This window comes from Myotis myotis, unplaced genomic scaffold (assembly GCF_014108235.1).
Source record: "Myotis myotis isolate mMyoMyo1 unplaced genomic scaffold, mMyoMyo1.p scaffold_m19_p_17, whole genome shotgun sequence".
In the NCBI taxonomy this organism is placed as follows: Eukaryota; Metazoa; Chordata; class Mammalia; order Chiroptera; family Vespertilionidae; genus Myotis; species Myotis myotis.
The window spans coordinates 709,019-725,166 of NW_023416321.1; the positions used below are offsets into that span (position 1 = coordinate 709,019).

The following is a 16,148-nucleotide window of genomic DNA, read 5'->3' on the forward strand; positions in this document are numbered from 1 at the left end:
GAGTGTGTATGTGTGTGTGTGTTCGAGTGTGTATGTGTGTGTGTATGTGTGTGAGTGTGTTCGAGTGTGTATGTGTGTGTGTGTTCGAGTGTGTATGTGTGTGAGTGTATGTGTGTGTGTGTGAATGTGTGTGTGAGTGTGTGTATGTGTGTGTGTTCGAGTGTGTATATGTGTGTGTGTGTGTGAATGTGTGTGTGAGAGTGAGTGTGTGTGAGTGTGAGTGTGTGTGTGTGTGAGTGTGTGTGTATGAGTGTGAGTGTGTGTGTGAGTGTGTGTGTGTGAGTGTGAGTGTGTGTGAGTGTGTGTGTATGTGTGAATGTGTGTGTGTGTCTGTGAATGTGTGTGAGTGTGTGTGTGTGTGTGAATGTGTGTGTGTGAGTGTGTGTGAATGTGTGTGTGAGTGTGAGTGTGTGTGTGAATGTGTGTGTGTATGTGTGTGTGTGAGTGTGTTTGAGTGAATGTGTGTGTGAGTGTGTGAGTGTGTGAGTGTGTGTGAGTGTGTGTGAATGTGTGTGAGTGTGTGTGAGAGTGTGTGTGTGTGAATGTGTGTGTGAGTGTGTGTGAATGTGTGTGTGAGTGTGTGTGAATGTGTGTGAGTGTGTGTGAGTGTGTGTGTGAATGTGTGTGAATGTGTGTGTGAGTGTGTGTGTGAGTGAATGTGTGTGTGAATGTGTGTGTGTATGTGTGCGAGTGTGTGTATGTGTGTGTGTGTGAATGTGTGTGTGTATGTGTGTGAGTGTGTTCGAGTGTGTATGTGTGTGTGTGTTCGAGTGTGTATTTGTGTGAGTGTGTGTGTGTGTGTGTGAATGTGTGTGTGAGTGTGTGTATGTGTGTGTGTGTGTGTTCGAGTGTGTATATGTGTGAGTGTATGTGTGTGAGTGTGTGTGTGTGTGTGTGAATGTGTGTGTGTGAGTGTGAGTGTGTGTGAATGTGTGTGTATGTGTGTGAGTGAATGTGTGTGTGTGTGTGAGTGAGTGTGTGAGTGTGTGTGTGTGAGTGTGTGTGTGTGAGTGTGTGTGAATGTGTGTGAGTGTGTGTGAGTGTGTGTGTGAATGTGTGTGAATGTGTGTGTGAGTGTGTGTGTGTGTGAGTGAATGTGTGTGTGAATGTGTGTGTGTATGTGTGCGAGTGTGTGTATGTGTGTGTGTGTGAATGTGTGTGTATGTGTGTGAGTGTGTTCGAGTGTGTATGTGTGTGTTCGAGTGTGTATTTGTGTGTGTGTATGTGTGTGTGTGAATGTGTGTGTGAGTGTGTGTATGTGTGTGTGTGTGTGTGTGTTCGAGTGTGTATATGTGTGAGTGTATGTGTGTGAGTGTGTGTGTGTGAATGTGTGTGTGAGAGTGAGAGTGTGTGTGTGAATGTGTGTGTGAGTGTGTGTGTGAGTGTGTGAGTGTGTGTGTGAGTGTGAGTGTGTGTGTGTGAGTGTGTGTGTGAGTGTGTGTGTGAGTGCCCTCACACTGTTCACGGGGTGGTGTTTTCTATGAGAGTTAGGATGTGGGGCAGGGGTGGGTCAAAGGGGGTCAGTGGGGGAGGGGGCATCTGTAATACTTTCAACAATAAAAATAATAAGTTTTCAAAAACGGACCCCTTAGTGATGCAGGAGTTAGCGGAACAGCAGCAGCAAAAAGGTGATGGGGACCCGACTCAGGAAGCCCCTCGCGGTGCCGAGAGACCCAGCAGAGCAGGTGGGAGCACCCCCTGCCCCCCGTGGGGGCCACGGGGGCGTGACCATCATCGCGGGCCATGCAGAATTCCCACGTCACCGCATTTCATTAACTCACTCCTAACGCCGGGCAGGGCCTTCTCTGCCCGGGGCGGACGCCCCCCCTGCCCTGGAGACTGACTCCAGAGTCCGGGGCGCGCAGGGAAGCAGGGGAGGCTGCACCCACCGAGGCTGCAGGAGCCACGCGCCTCCAGGGCACCCGCAGGCGCCAGCCCTACCTCCAGTCGGGGTTGAAGTCGGTGTGGGGGGGCTTCAGTTTCAAGAGGATCATTTCGTGGAGCTCTAGGAGGAAGACATCCAGGCAGCTCTGCTTCAGGAACGCGCGCAGGAGCTTGGTGCCTCCCGGGCTGAGCGCCACGCGGTACTTGGTGCCGATCTCCCTGAAGGGCTCCTGTGGGGAAGGAAGCACAGGGGAGGCCTGGGAAGGAGGGAGGAGGGAGGGAGGCCTGGGGAGGAGGGAGGAAGGGGAGGGAGGCCTGGGGAGGAGGGAGGGAGGCCCGGGGAGGAGGGAGGTAGGCCCAGGAGGAGGGAGGGAGGCCCAGGAGGAGGGAGGGAGGCCCAGGAGGTGGGAGGGAGGAGAGAAGGGAGGGAGGCCGGGGGGAGGGAGGGGAGGAGGGAAGGAGGCCCAGGGAGGGAGCCGCTTGGCCAGGAGACGGGACTTACTTTCCGCAGGCGCAGCAGCTGCTCAGACTTGTGAGCAGAGAGGAGCTGCCAGAGCGCGATGACGTGGCGGAGCCGACACGGGTGCAGGTGCAGGGCCTGGGGAGGAGGGGGCTCAGGACGCGGTGCTGAGATCCTGCCTGAGCGCACCCGGCTCCCTCCGCCAGCTCCACGCCCAGTCCGCCTCTTCGCTCACCCCCTCTCCCACCCGCTCCCCCGCTCCCCCCCCTCCCACCTGCTCCCCTGCTCACACCCGCTCCCCAGCTCACACCCGCTCCCCAGCTCACACCCCCTCTCCCACCTGCTCCCCTGCTCACACCCCCTCTCCCACCCGCTCCTCCGCTCACACCCCCTCTCCCACCTGCTCCCCTGCTCACACCCCTTCTCCCACCTGCTCACACCCCCTCTCCCACCCGCTCCTCCGCTCACACCCGCTCTCCCACCTGCTCCCCTGCTCACACCTGCTCCCCCGCTCCCCCCTCTCCCACCCACTCCCCCACTCACACCCCCTCTCCCACCTGCTCCCCTGCTCACACCCCCTCTCCCACCTGCTCCTCTGCTCACACCCCCTCTCCCACCCACTCCCCCACTCACACCCCCTCTCCCACCTGCTCCCCTGCTCACACCCCCTCTCCCACCCGCTCCTCCGCTCACACCCCCTCTCCCACCCACTCCCCCACTCACACCCCTTCTCCCACCTGCTCACACCCCCTCTCCCACCTGCTCCTCCGCTCACACCCCCTCTCCCACCTGCTCCCCTGCTCACACCTGCTCCCCCGCTCCCCCCTCTCCCACCCACTCCCCCACTCACACCCCCTCTCCCACCTGCTCCCCTGCTCACACCCCCTCTCCCACCCGCTCCTCCGCTCACACCCCCTCTCCCACCCACTCCCCCACTCACACCCCCTCTCCCACCTGCTCCCCTGCTCACACCCCCTCTCCCACCCGCTCCTCCGCTCACACCCCCTCTCCCACCCGCTCCCCCGCTCACACCCCTTCTCCCACCCGCTCCTCCGCTCACACCCACCTTGACCACCTGCTCGGTCTGGTCACCCATGCGCAGCTTGTCCTGCAGGTACACGTTCAGGTCCATGTCCGGGTCCTCGCCCGCTGTGCTCAGAAACCCCAGCGTGACTTCCACGAGGGACAGAGCTTCGCAGGCATCGCTGTAGGACTGCAGCTGCCCGCCCAGGGTGCTGGCGGCCGCGTGGGGGAGGGGGCTCTGGAAATCGAAGCAGCGGGGGTGGGAGGGGTGAGACGGCTGACACCAAGGTCGCAGGCCGGGAGGAGCGCTGTGACCTGAGCTCCTCAGGGTCAGCTGTTCCCAGACAGAGGTGGGGACTCACCGGACCCTCAGAGCCACGTGTGAGGAAGTGCACACAGACACACACACACAACACACGTGTCTATACTCAACACGCCCACACACATGCACAGTCAACACGCACATGCCACACACATACTCAACACACAATGCTACGTGCACACTCAACACGCACATGTCACACACATACTCAACACATGCATACACATGCACACACACTCCTCACCTGCACACACATGCATACATACTCAATACACACAGGCCACACACAGTTCCCTGGCCTGCCGCACGGGCACACGTGGTTGTGACACCCGGACCACGGCCCGGCCCGCCTGCCCGCAGGGCGGAGCGGTGGGCGGCCCGTGCGAAGGGAGCCCCCGGAGCCGGACGCGGCGGCCGGGCCGGGCTCACCTGGGGCACCCTGCTCCGGATGGCGGCGAAGAGGTGCTCGTAGTTCCAGTCGCGCCGGTACACCAGCGTGGGGAGGCCCCTGAGGCTGAGGCGGGGTTTGCCCTGGAGGAAGCGGCCGGTGACCTGGCGCTGGATCCGCTCCAGGTCCAGCTCCTGCAGGCTCTCGCCGCCCTGCACCACTTGGTACTGGCAGTTGGCGAGGATCAGCGGCATCAGGTCCCGCTCCACCTCGTAGCTGATGACGTGCAGGTCGGCCACCTCGGAGGCGTCCACGGAGTAGCTGCGGAGGGCACGGCCTCGGGCGGTCAGCACCCGCCAGGACGCCGGGCTCCCGAGGGCCGAGCCGCCTCCCGGGGCCGAGAGGGTGGCCCGCGCTCACCTGTGCTCCTCCTCCGAGAGCTTCTGCGCCGCGTAGACCATGTCGTTGTGCAGGCCGATGAGGTAGCTGACCAGGGCCGTGGCGCAGAGGCCCAGGCCCTGGCGCCGCGGCAGGATGACCTCGAACTCGGCGTCCAGGTCCAGGTCGGCGCGGCAGTAGTCCGCAGGCAGCTTGATCTCGCCTGAAGGACAGGGCTGTTCTCCGGCAGCCGCCCCGGCCGCTTCCCGCAGGCATCCGGCCGCCCCGCGGGCAGCAGCGCGGACGCCCAGCGGCAGAGCTGCCCCCGGGCTCTCAGGGGCCCTCCCGTTCTCCAGGCGCCGCCGGCCACAGGGCCCCCAGCACCCTGGTTCCCACCTGGACGGACCCAGGAGGAGCCAGCGTGGGTTTTATTCTTTTTACTAGAGGCCCGGGGCCCGGCCCTCAGCATGGCCTGCGGGGATCGAGCCGAAACTGGCAGCCACCGCCGCCTGCCGCTCCCGCTCATCCTGGCCCTGCGGTGCCTGCCACGGGCTTGCGCCGTCACTCCTGATCGGGAGAGGCTGGCACGGTGGCAGCGGCCTCACCAGCTGTGAGCCCTGCATCTGGCGCCCATTGGGCAGCTGAGCGACGCTCCCACTGTGGGAGCACCTGACGACCAGGGAACAGCTCCTGCACCGAGCGTCTGCCCCCTGGTGGTCAGTGTGCATCATAGTGACCAGTGGTTCGGTCATTTAGGCTTTTATATAGAGAGATTTTACTTTTTAAAATATATTTATTATTGGCTTCAGAGAGGAAGGGAGAGGGGGAGAGAGAAACATCAATGATGAGAGAGAATCATTGATGGGCTGCCTCCTGCACACCCCCTATTAGGGATTGAGCCCACAACCCAGGCAAGTGCCCTTGACGGGAATCAAACCTGGGACCCTTCAGTCCACAGGCTGATGCTCTATCCACTGAACTACACCAGGTAGGGCTATTATATTTTTTATAATATATATTATATTATATTATATTTTTTATTGGTTTATTTTTTATAATATATATTAAATATTATATTATATTTTTTATTGGTTTCAGAGAGGAAGGAGGAGGGGGAGAGAGAAACATCCATGCTGAGAGGGAATCATGGATCTGCTGCGTCCTGCACGCCCCCTACTGGGGATCAAGCCCACAACCTGGGCATGTGCCTTGACCAGGGATCAAACCATGACCTCCTGGTTCATAGGTAGATGCTCAACCACGAAGCCATGCCAGCCAGCCTGAGGGCGGATCTTCACGGCCGTGTACTTCCACTGTCCCAGACCCCTCCACCCACAGGCGCAGGCGGCACAGTGCTGTGCGGTGAGGGGACTGGAGGCAGGGCCGCAAGGATGGGGGGACGGGGCCTCCTGTGCCTGCCACGTGGAAGGCGCGCACTCACCCTGGGTCTCCAGCGACCTCCGCAGCTTGTTCCACGTGGACAGGAACAGCGAGACCCGGCCGCGGAGCAGCTGCTTCAGGCCTCCTGCCGAACACGCCATGTAGGTCAGACTCACCAGGCCGCCCCCCCCAGCCCCCCCGGCCCAACGCAGCCTCAGCGCCATGGGAGCGCCCTGGCCGAGTGCTGGGAGCCGAGCAAGGCGGCCACCAAGCCTCCACCGTGTCTGGGTTCACGGCAGCCCCATCCTCGCGTGGCGGCCCCGAGGGCCTGCCCTCCCCTGCCCCCAGCTGGAGTGACCCTTGAGCCACCAAACAGGCGTCCTGACCTCCTGTGATGGCCGAGTCCTACCTGAGCCGTGGCTGTCAATGAAGCCGCGGATGGACTGGAACTCAGCTTCCGGAACATTCTGGAACCATTTCACCAGATCTCTCTGCAGGGCCAGGATCTCAGGCAAGAACTTCACGAGTCTCAGCTCTGCCTCCTGGGGAGGGAAGGCCATCCGTCCATCCGTCAATCTCTCACCGGCCAGGAAAGTGCCACGGGGGGCGGGGCTGTGGGGACGGGGCCACAGGGCGGCATGGTGGGGGCTGGCTCAGGGCTCTGTTGGCATTTCCCTCCGGCCAACGTGGCTTTGGTTGTTGTTAATCTCACCGGAGGACATTGTTCCATTGATTTTTATTTTTACTTTTAATTCTTAAATGTTTTTATTAATTTCAGAAAGGAAGAGGGAGAGAAAGAAACATTAATGATGAGAGAGAACCACTGATGGGCTGCTTCCTGCACGCCCCACACTGGGGATCGAACTCAAAACCCACCATGTGCCCTGGCCGGGAATTGAACCCGTGACCTCCTGGTTCATAGATTGACGTTCAACCCGAGCCCGCCGGCAGGGCTCCATTGGTTTTTAGAGAGCGGGGAAGGCAGGGGGGGAGGGAGGGGGAGAAAATAAGCCCCTCGATGTGAGACAATTGTTTTGCAGCCCCCCCCCCCCCCCCGAGCTGCAGACAGTCGGGGGGGATCCTCCCGGGAGTAGGTGCCCACGGCCACTCAGGGAAGAGCAGGCTGTTCTGGGCAGGCCGGGGCGAGGGGCTGGGGCGAGGGGCCTGGACAAGTGGGCCGGGGCGAGGGGCCGGGACGGGGGGGGGGGGGGGGGCGGGGGGCCGGGGGGCCGGGGGGGGGGGGGCGGGGGGCCGGGGCGGGGGCCCGGGGCGGGGCGGGGCGGGGGGGGCCGGGGCGAGGGCCCGGGGCGAGGGCCCGGGGCGAGGGCCCGGGGCGAGGGCCCGGGGCGGGGGGGGGGGCCGGGGCGGGGGGGGCGGGGGGCCGGGGCGGGGGGGGGGGGCCGGGGGGGGGGCGGGCTCCCGCCAGGCGCACCTTCTGCAGGAACCTCCAGAGCACAGGCAGGCTCTCCCGGCCGTTCTTCTGCTCCACCAGGTGCCGCAGGTGCTCCACGGTGACGCGGGCGCGGCAGCTCCACACCCGCGAGCAGTGCAGGGCGCTGGCCCGGGGCAGGCGGCGCAGGAAGGCGGCCGGGTCCCCCAGCACGATCCTGGCCACCGGGTCGGAGCTGATGCGCTCGTCCCGGCTGATGCGATCGTTCACCTCCAGGAGGGTTTTGTCCAGACGCTGGGGGCACACGACAGGGCGCTGGGTGTGAGGGCCACCGCGGGCGCTGGGGGCGCCTGGGGCCGGGCCCTGGACAACCAGGGCGTCTGGACTGCTCATTTCACGTGTTAGCTTGGGAAGCCTCACCCGAGGGTACGTTTTCCCATTGAAAGTGGGAGGGAGGGGGAGAGGGAGGGAAACATCGATGTGAGAGAGACATCGATTGGTTGCCTCCTGTGGAGCTCGGACCAGGGTCTGGGATCAAGCCTGCCACCGAGGTCCGTGCCCTTGACCGGAATGGAACCTGGGACCCTTCAGTCCAGGGGCTGATGCTCTATCCACTGAGCCACACCGGCCGGGGCCTACCGCTCATTTGACACGTCACCAAACAGCCGCGCTGCTCTCACACTAACCCTGTAGGTCACGGCGCCCCGATGGCGAGGCTCAGGCCCGCATCCCCTCCCGCCCTGCTGCTCGCTGACGCTCTTTCCTGCTGCTCCGGGCACCCTGGTCTGACCGAGGAGCAGCTGACCCACGGCTACGGGGCATGGGCGGGTCTGTGTGGGCCTCCCTCTCCCCTACCATCTGCTGAGAAATGACACGGAGAGCAACCCGGGCTCCAGCCGCTCCCCCGCCTGCTCCCGCGGCCCCCGGGGCAGCGCTCAGGCCGGCGGCGGGGGGCCTGGGCCGGCACAGCCGGGCGAGCGTGGCCCAGGGCTCCGGAGCCTTTGCTAAGGCGCATGGGCCGAGCCCCAGCGGCCGAGGATGAACCCCGCCCCCGGGGCTGCTGCCCCACTCGCCTCCAGTTCGGGCAGCAGGAGGGCCTGCAGGAGCTTCTCCCAGGAGTTTCTCTTCTGCTTGGTTGACAAGACGGCATCGAAGCTGAAAGACCCTACGAGAAACGCGAGTGGGTCCCCAGGCACCGGACACAGCCGCCCCACAGTGGGCACTGCTCAGCGTCCAACCGAAACGTCGTCCCCTTTTTGGGGAGAGGGAGTGGGTGTCTTCCAAATCAACCCGAGGATTTAAAAATGGCCCCTGCCGCCCCGCTCCCACATTCCCTGTGAAGATGCTCCAACCTCCGACAGTGGAGACGGCAAAGCCGCCCGCACCCTCTGCGCACCCAGCGGGGAGCTTGGAGGGGACAGGCGGGCAGGCACACGGGCAGGCACACGGTCCCGTCTGCCGGCCGGGGCGCCGCACCTATCGCCACCCGTCTGTCCCCGGGCCCCATGCTCTGCGGCTGTGCCCCGGAACCCCCACCCCTAACCCCACCCCCACCCCCACCCCCACGGGCGCCCTCGCCCCTTACTCTGGCCGGAGAGGGGGTTCTGCTCTCTGAGCAGCACGCACAGCACCAGGTGCACCACCTGGGCCGTGTCGTCCGCGCTCTTGCCCAGCGTCCGCATCAGCTGCTGCAGGTCCCGCTGGATGTGCTGCTGCAGGAAGGCGCCTGGGTCCCTCACCGCGGGCTTGATGATGCCGGTCAGCGCCTGGGTGGGTGGGGACAGTGCGTCAGATGGGCCCAGCCGCGTGGGAACTCTCACAGCGGAGGCAGAGGCGGAGTGGAGGAGCCCACAGGGGCCTCGGGATCGCGGGAGGGAAACAGGGCTCCTGGGAGCCCGGAGCCCGGCTCTCTGCTTTTGTGGTTCAGGAACCCAGAGGGAAGGCTGCTCTGCCCGAGCCACGGCCCTGACACGGGAAGACCGCTGAGTGCGGCAGCCTCTCCACGCCCAGGTGTGGACCGAGTCGGGCATTGAAAACGGACTTGACAGCCCGGCTAGCGTGGCTCAGTGGTTGAGCGTCGACCTATGAACCAGGAGGTCAGTGTTTGATTCCCGGTCAGGGCATGTACTGGGTTGCGGGCTGGATCCCCAAGGCGGGGGGGTGGGGGGGTGGGGGGGGGGCGGCGCATGCAGGAGGCAGCCACTCTAGGATTCTCTCTTGTCAGTGATGTCTCTCTCTCTCCCTGAAACCAATAAAATATAAAAAACTAAATTGGACTTGTTAAAGGTGGTGGACACTCCTCCATCCCGCCCGGGGCTGCGTGACGGGGTTGGGGGGGGTAACCTTCGCGTTACCTGGGGGCCTCGGTGGGAAGACGAATCTGAAACCCATAGGAGGGGGGGCCCTAGGAGACAGCCCGGCGCCCATGCTCAGTGGCAGGACACAGCTGGGCAGCCCTGCGCGTACCTGGGGGCTGAGGGCCGCTCCCCAAAGCATCGCCAGGTGAGTGAGGAGCCGGGCGAGAAGGAAGGCCGCAGGGGACAGGTCTCGGTCAGAGGCCACGGCCTCGTCCCCGGGGGGCGGGCTTCCCAGCACGTGGCCCGTCTGCGTTCTGTCCGCCTCATTTCTGGAAAGAGCAGGAGAGGCCAGGTGAGGGCGAAGGTCATCTCTTCCCAGATGGGGGCACACCCAGGTCCCGGGGGCCCGAAGGCCAGGCTCCCGTTTGGGGGGAAAATAACATTAAAAGCACTTTTCCTTCAGAGCCCTGGCGATCTTCCCAAGAGTCTTTTTTTCTTCTTTGTTTAAATATATTTTTATTGATTTCAGAGAGGAAAGGAGAGGGAGAGAGAGAAAAGCAATGAGAGAGAATCATTGATCGGCTGCCTCCTGCACACCCCCCACTGGGGATCGAGCCACGTCGGCCGGGCCAGAGCCTTTTTCTTTCTAGAACCACCCTCCTGGCTGAGCCGGGACCCACAGCTTCTCCGGGAAAAGTGGCTGGAGGACGCGGCATTCGCTGCCGTCCCCCAGGCCACGGGGCAGGACGGCCGGCCGGACCTGCTTCTCCCGCTGCAATCCCGGGGGGACAGAAGGCTCAGGACAGCCAGCTTCTGGGGCAGCTGACATCAACCCGGGACACGGGCACAGTGGCCTCCTTTTCCCAAATCAACGACTGGGACCAGGGTCAGGCGAAGGAGCCCCAGCCACGCCCAGGGGGCAGGTGCGACCTGAGGGACATGTCCAGTGGCCAAAACACAGGTGCCCCCACAAATGTACACACACTTTACCCGGAAGCTGGGTGGTGTTTCTTTCCTTTCAGATTTGACCCATTGGAATGAGCAATTACTCAAAGTGGGCGTTGACCTATGACCCAGGAGGTCACGGTTCCATTCCTGCTCAGGGCACATGCCCAGGTTGTGGGCTGGACCTCCACTAGAGGCGTGCAGCAGGCAGCCGATCCATGACTCTCTCATCACTGATGTTTCTCTCTCTCTCCTTCTCCCTTCCTCTCTAAAGTCAATAAAAGTATATTTAAAAAATTATTCAAAGTGTGTACGCATTTTTGAGGGACATATAATAGTACTTATTCCTGTGAATGCCCATTGGTGGTTCTAGGACATTCTGATGGTTTGTGGCCAATGGCAGCTCTGGCACGTCCACGTGGTACAACCACAGGACCGTGGCCCGACACCCAGCCGGGCACTGACCCATGTTTCACGTTCAGTGCCAGCTGATTGGGTGGGAGAGAAACAGCCCTCGGCCGGGGGAGGGGTGAGCAGGAGAAGGGAACGCCTTACGCACTGGACAACCGCGAATCCTCGGCTGGGCTTGTGGTCCTGCCCTCCTACGGGCACGCCGCAGTCGACGCAGACGCTCTGCTGCATGGGCAGGCCGCACTGCGGAGAGGGGGCGTCAGCTCAGCGAGCGGTGCCACGGGAGGGGCGGTGCGGACGGGGCGACTCAGCACCGGGGGCCGAGAGCTACACGTCTCTCTCTCCTCCTCCCGGCCCCCTCTCTGCCGGTCCCGGGTCCCTGAGCCCACGCTGCGGGCCACGGAGGTGGCTGGTGGTGGTTCCTAACCACAGCCATGCTGTTGCCCAGGGACCGTGGCATCTCTGGGTGCTGCACTGAGGAGACGGGGGTGCTCCTGGCAGCTGGAGCCAGGGCCAGGGATGCTGCCCAGGACAGGCCCCCTATAAAGACGTCTGCAAGTTGCCGAGCTGGAGCCCGGCTGGACACCCTGAGCTCCGTGCGGATGTTTGTGAGCGGCTGGGACAGCCCCCAGAGGCGCCCGTTCCCCTGGGAAGTCAAGACCCCCCGCTCCTCCATGTCCCCAGACCCAAAGGAACATGCCTTTTGGCCCCCAAACCCTGTCCCAACACCCAGACTCACCTCCCCGACAGCGCACGGGTGGCCTCTGGGACAGACTGCGGGAAGAAGAGCAGGGTGTGCGTTGGCGAGCGAGGCTTCCCCGCTGACCCGCGTGGTGCACAGGGAGGCTAACCGTCCTCCCGGCCTGACCCCCGCAGGAGGGCGGGCATGTGGGCCGCGTGGGGAAGCTGCTCGGAGCGGAATTCTCCGGAGCAGGAGACGCCGACTCCACGCCGAGCCAGGGCCGCTCGGGAGGCAGGCGGCCGGCGCTTCCCACGCGGCTGATCTCTCTGAGCCCGTTCTCTGCCCTGAGCATGCTTTCTACCAGCTTGGGAACTAGTTTAAAGGCATCAGTCACTCAGCCCAGTGGTTGAGCGTCGACCTATGAACCTGGAGGTCAGGGTTCCATTCCCGGTCAGGGCACAGGGCACAGGCCCGGGTTGCGGGCTCCATCCCCAGTGTGGGGCGTGCAGGAGGCGGCCGATCCATGACTCTCTCATCACTGATGTTTCTGTCTCTCTCTCCCTTCCTCTCTGAAACCAATAAACATACATTTTAAAAAATACATAAAAGGTGTCGAGAGCGCCCGGGAAAGGCCCTGAGCTGGCTGGCGTCTGAGTCCAGTGGCGCCCGGCAGAGCCGTGCCTGGAAACAGACGGTGCCAGAGGCGGGTGTGTTGTCGGTCTGACCTTTAGCTCAGGCGCCAGGGGCGGTTCATTAAGTTCAGCCAGGCGCCAGGAACGGACGCAATTATCCAGGCCCAGCCTCAAGAATGAAGAATTACAGCTGGATCTTTAACCATGATTTCACATAATTTCCTTTGTCTTAAACTCCAGTAACACTTCCTGGAATCATGCTGTATAAAATAATCATGCCGTGCCGGCTCTGGGTCCGTCTCTCCGTCAGAGGACAGCTGTCCCACCCGGCCCCAGCTTTTCCCTCTGTCTCTGTGCCGGTCTCTTTCTTTCATTTCCTCAATCCCCAGCCGCCCCCACTCAGGACTCCTGTCTGCTCTCTAGCCGCGCTGGATGCGGCAAAAGAGAGAAAATACTTATAAAAAGGGTTATTTACTCAGGACCCTGCAGACTTTATGTAAAGTCGTGGGCTCTCCTGTCCTGTCTCCGTTTCATTTTCCTAAAAGTACTGTCTGAGGGCCCGACACCGGGCTGCGTTGTGGCTGAGCCTCGGGCGCGGCTCCCAGCCCCCTGCTCCCAGGCGGCAAGATCTGGGGGCACCGACCCCGTGGGCCCCGGCTCAGCCCGCGAGCGGCTCACGTGGCACCAGGAGGCTCGTCCGAGCGCGGGGGGCGGGACGCTCAGACGCCGACACGTACCGTACCAGCGGACGGCTTCCAGCCCCTTCCAGCCCCGGGCCTGCGCCAGCATGTCCTCAGGCATCGTCGGGAGGAACGCCCTCTGAAACGCGAAGAGGCAGCGCCGGCTTCAGACGCGCAGGAGGCCCGCTTCCCCTTGCTTGGGCCCCAGGCGCTGTCTGTGCGGAAATGTAACAGCTCTCGCCCTGGCCAGTTTTGCTCAGTGGGTAGAGCGTCAGCCTGTGGACTGAAGGGTCCTGGGTTTGATTCCTCGTCAGGGCACATGCCTCGAACCCCAGTAGGGGGTGTACAGGAGGCAGCCAATCAATGATTCTCTCTCATCATTGGTGTTTCTTTTTTAAAATAAAGTTTTATTTATTTATTATTATTACTTTTAAATCCTCACCCAAGGATGTTTTTCCATTGATTTTTAGAGAGAGTGGAAGAGAGAGGGAAAGACAGAGAGAAACATCGATGTGAAAAAAACATATTGATTGGTTCCCTCCTGCACGTGCCCCAACCAGGGCCCAGGCCAGGGAGAGCCTGCAACCAAGGTACGTGCCCTTGACTGGACGCGAACCCGGGACCCTTCAGTCTACAGGCCAACTCTCTATCCACTGAGCCACACCGGCCAGGGCAGCGGTCGCCAACTGTTCAGACCTCATGGACCACCGGTTGGCAACCGCTGGGCTAGGGCATCATGGATGTTTCTCTTCCCCTCCCTTCCTCTTTGAAAGCAATAAAAATATATTAAAGCCCTGGCCGGTGTTGCTCAGTGGATAGAGCATCGGCCTGCAGACTGAAAGGTCCTGGGTTTGATTCCAGTCAAGGGCACATGCCCGGGCTGTGGGCTCGATTCCCAGTAGGAGGGTGCCGGAGGCAGCCAATCAATGATTCTCTCTCATCTTTGATGTTTCTATCTCTCTCTGTTCCTCTCTGAAATCAATAAAGATATATTTAGAAATATATATAAATGTTAAAGAGAAAAAGAGAAACATAACAGCTCTCCATGGCAACAGAGGGCGAGGCCTGATTCTCCCCACATGTGGGCGCAGGGATGGGGCGAGACGCAGGCCGGCGGGGACCAAGGACACAGGTGGGCTCAGCTGTCCCTGCACAGACAGTGTGCGTGGGGTCTGCGTGGCAGCCCCGTGGACCCAGCCGCGCGGCCGGGGGCAGTCTTACCGCCATGGTGGCCGGGGAGAAGGCCAAGTTCCTCAGGGGCTCCAAGATCCCGTGCTGCCCGCAGAGGAGGGTGACAGCGGCGTGGACGGCCAGCTCGGTCACCGTGCCCGCCAGGCCGCCGTCTCCGGGCCCCGCCGTCCTCAGCAGCGGCAGAGCGTTGGTCACTAGGGCTGTGGCGAACTCTCTTGCGTCCGGGGACAGGGTCTGGCTTTCTTCGATGAACTTGCACAGGGCGTTGCATTGCTGATGGGAGAACGGGGTTCACTATTAAACACAAGGAGGAGCAGGCCGTGTGCCTCAGGGTTGCTCTGCAGACATGCGCCATGTTCACAGCAGACACCTACTGGCCGTCCCGGGACACAGGGCTCAGTCCCAGCGTTGAGGGGGAGAAGGGGGGTGCTGTCCACTGTGCCGCCCGACCAGGGCTGAGTCTGTGACGCTGACTCTGTTCAGGGGTCCCCTCCGAACCCTGGGACCACGCCCCGCCCCGAGGCTGGCACTCACCTCCGGCTTGGGGTGCAGGTGGGCGCTGCGGGACCGGTACAGCACGGCCACCTCGCGGAAGAGCGCCAGCAGCAGGTACGCGGCCTGGTGAGTTTGGGAGCCCCTGCAGGCCTGGGGCGAGGAGGGCAGGGAGGTTGGGCAGCGCGGTCAGCCCACCCCCGGGCCCCCGCCCATGAGGGGCAGGGAGACTCCCCAAGACCCTGCAGCCTGCACCCGAGGGGTCACCTCAGGGCGACAGCACCCAGGCCGTGAGCTCTGTCAGCCACTAAGCTCCCTGCGCATGTGCCAGAGGCCTCGTATTGGAACCATCGCCATCATCCCCCGTCTCCCAACGTCATGGTCCCCAAAACTTGCCCTGAGCCTAGGAAGGGCCGCCTCTTTCCCTGCACGACGCCGGGGTGCACGGGGCCCACAAAGGAAGCCCAGAACATGTTAAAGACCAGATTCCAGCCTGGCCGGCGCGGCTCAGTGGTTGAGCATCAACCTATGAACCAGGAGGTCACAGTTCGATTCCCGGTCAGGGCACAGGCCCGGGTTGTGGGCTCCATCCCCAGTGTGGGGCGTGCAGGAGGCAGCCCATCAATGATTCTCTCTCATTAATGTTTCTATCTCTCTCTCCCTCTCCCTTCCTCCCTGAAATCAATAAACACATATTAAAATTAAAAAAATATATACAAAGACGAGATTCCAAACACCCAGCATGGCTCTTACCACAAGCAGGGAGGGCCACGGCCGCCCACAGTCAGCACCCGCAGGCCTGACTCCTCGCAGACGCCGGCGCCATCCCCCCGTCCCCCCACCCCCACCCAACACACACCCTCCCCTGCCTCGTCCCACGTAAGCCAGGACAGGGCGTGCGCATCCCACCTCCAGGGCGGCTGCGATGGCCGGGGGCTTGCACTCCAGGACGGCCTTGCCCACTGCGTCGCGGACGGCCTTGTACTCCAGCCCGTGCACCAGGTAGCGGTCCATCTGGCCCGGAAGGTCCTCCTGCAACCCCCGGAGCACAGGGTTCGCCATGGTGAGGGCAGAGGGGGCGGGGGGGGGGGCGCGGGGGGAGGTTTAGCAGAGAACCGTGTGTGTAGGTACGAAAGCAGGTCATCATTGCAGGCTCAGGGGCTCAGACCTGGGGTTCCGGGTTGGCGCCAGGCAGGCACTGCAGGGCTGGGTGCACAGAGGCAGGGGGTGCGGGGGGCCCTTCACGGAGGAGGGTGTGGGGGGAGGAAGCGACGCCCACCCCACAGCGCTGCCTGCCCCACTCACAGCAGCACCAGAGAGGGGATGTCCCGTCAGCCCGGGCTCCAGGTGACAGTAAGAACAGCCAGGGTGCTAGTGCCACTTAACCAGGGACAGCGAGAGCGTGTCCGTTTCTACCCACGGGGACCGGACCACGGGGAGGCCCCGAGGCCCACGTGGCTTCTGGCTCTGACCAAGGGCAGAGAGGCCTCGCCCCACGAGCACAGGAACGTCGCTGCCCTGGAGGCAGTGCCACGGAGCCTTCTCCGCTCTCCCCGGGCGCTCCGTCCATACCCCCACCTGAGGACATCTCCC

The 16,148-nt window shown here is 62.4% G+C and overlaps 1 protein-coding gene across 2 annotated transcripts in view; it reads right to left on the minus strand.

The window, feature by feature from the left end:
- RNF213 (ring finger protein 213) overlaps positions 1–16,148 on the minus strand; it is an 87,601-nt gene that overhangs the window by 3,602 nt on the left and 67,851 nt on the right. For both annotated transcript variants that reach the window (XM_036339256.1, XM_036339255.1), the window contains exons 49-65: positions 15,465–15,587; positions 14,598–14,708; positions 14,094–14,336; positions 12,930–13,011; positions 11,618–11,652; positions 11,027–11,121; positions 9,692–9,851; positions 8,811–8,991; positions 8,299–8,390; positions 7,268–7,519; positions 6,245–6,377; positions 5,897–5,980; positions 4,498–4,678; positions 4,119–4,398; positions 3,411–3,605; positions 2,387–2,482; positions 1,942–2,114 (exon numbers count right to left, since the gene is read on the minus strand). In XM_036339256.1, the coding sequence (XP_036195149.1) occupies positions 1,942–2,114; positions 2,387–2,482; positions 3,411–3,605; positions 4,119–4,398; positions 4,498–4,678; positions 5,897–5,980; positions 6,245–6,377; positions 7,268–7,519; positions 8,299–8,390; positions 8,811–8,991; positions 9,692–9,851; positions 11,027–11,121; positions 11,618–11,652; positions 12,930–13,011; positions 14,094–14,336; positions 14,598–14,708; positions 15,465–15,587 (2,516 nt within the window). The remainder of the gene's footprint in view (positions 1–1,941; positions 2,115–2,386; positions 2,483–3,410; positions 3,606–4,118; positions 4,399–4,497; positions 4,679–5,896; positions 5,981–6,244; positions 6,378–7,267; positions 7,520–8,298; positions 8,391–8,810; positions 8,992–9,691; positions 9,852–11,026; positions 11,122–11,617; positions 11,653–12,929; positions 13,012–14,093; positions 14,337–14,597; positions 14,709–15,464; positions 15,588–16,148) is intronic.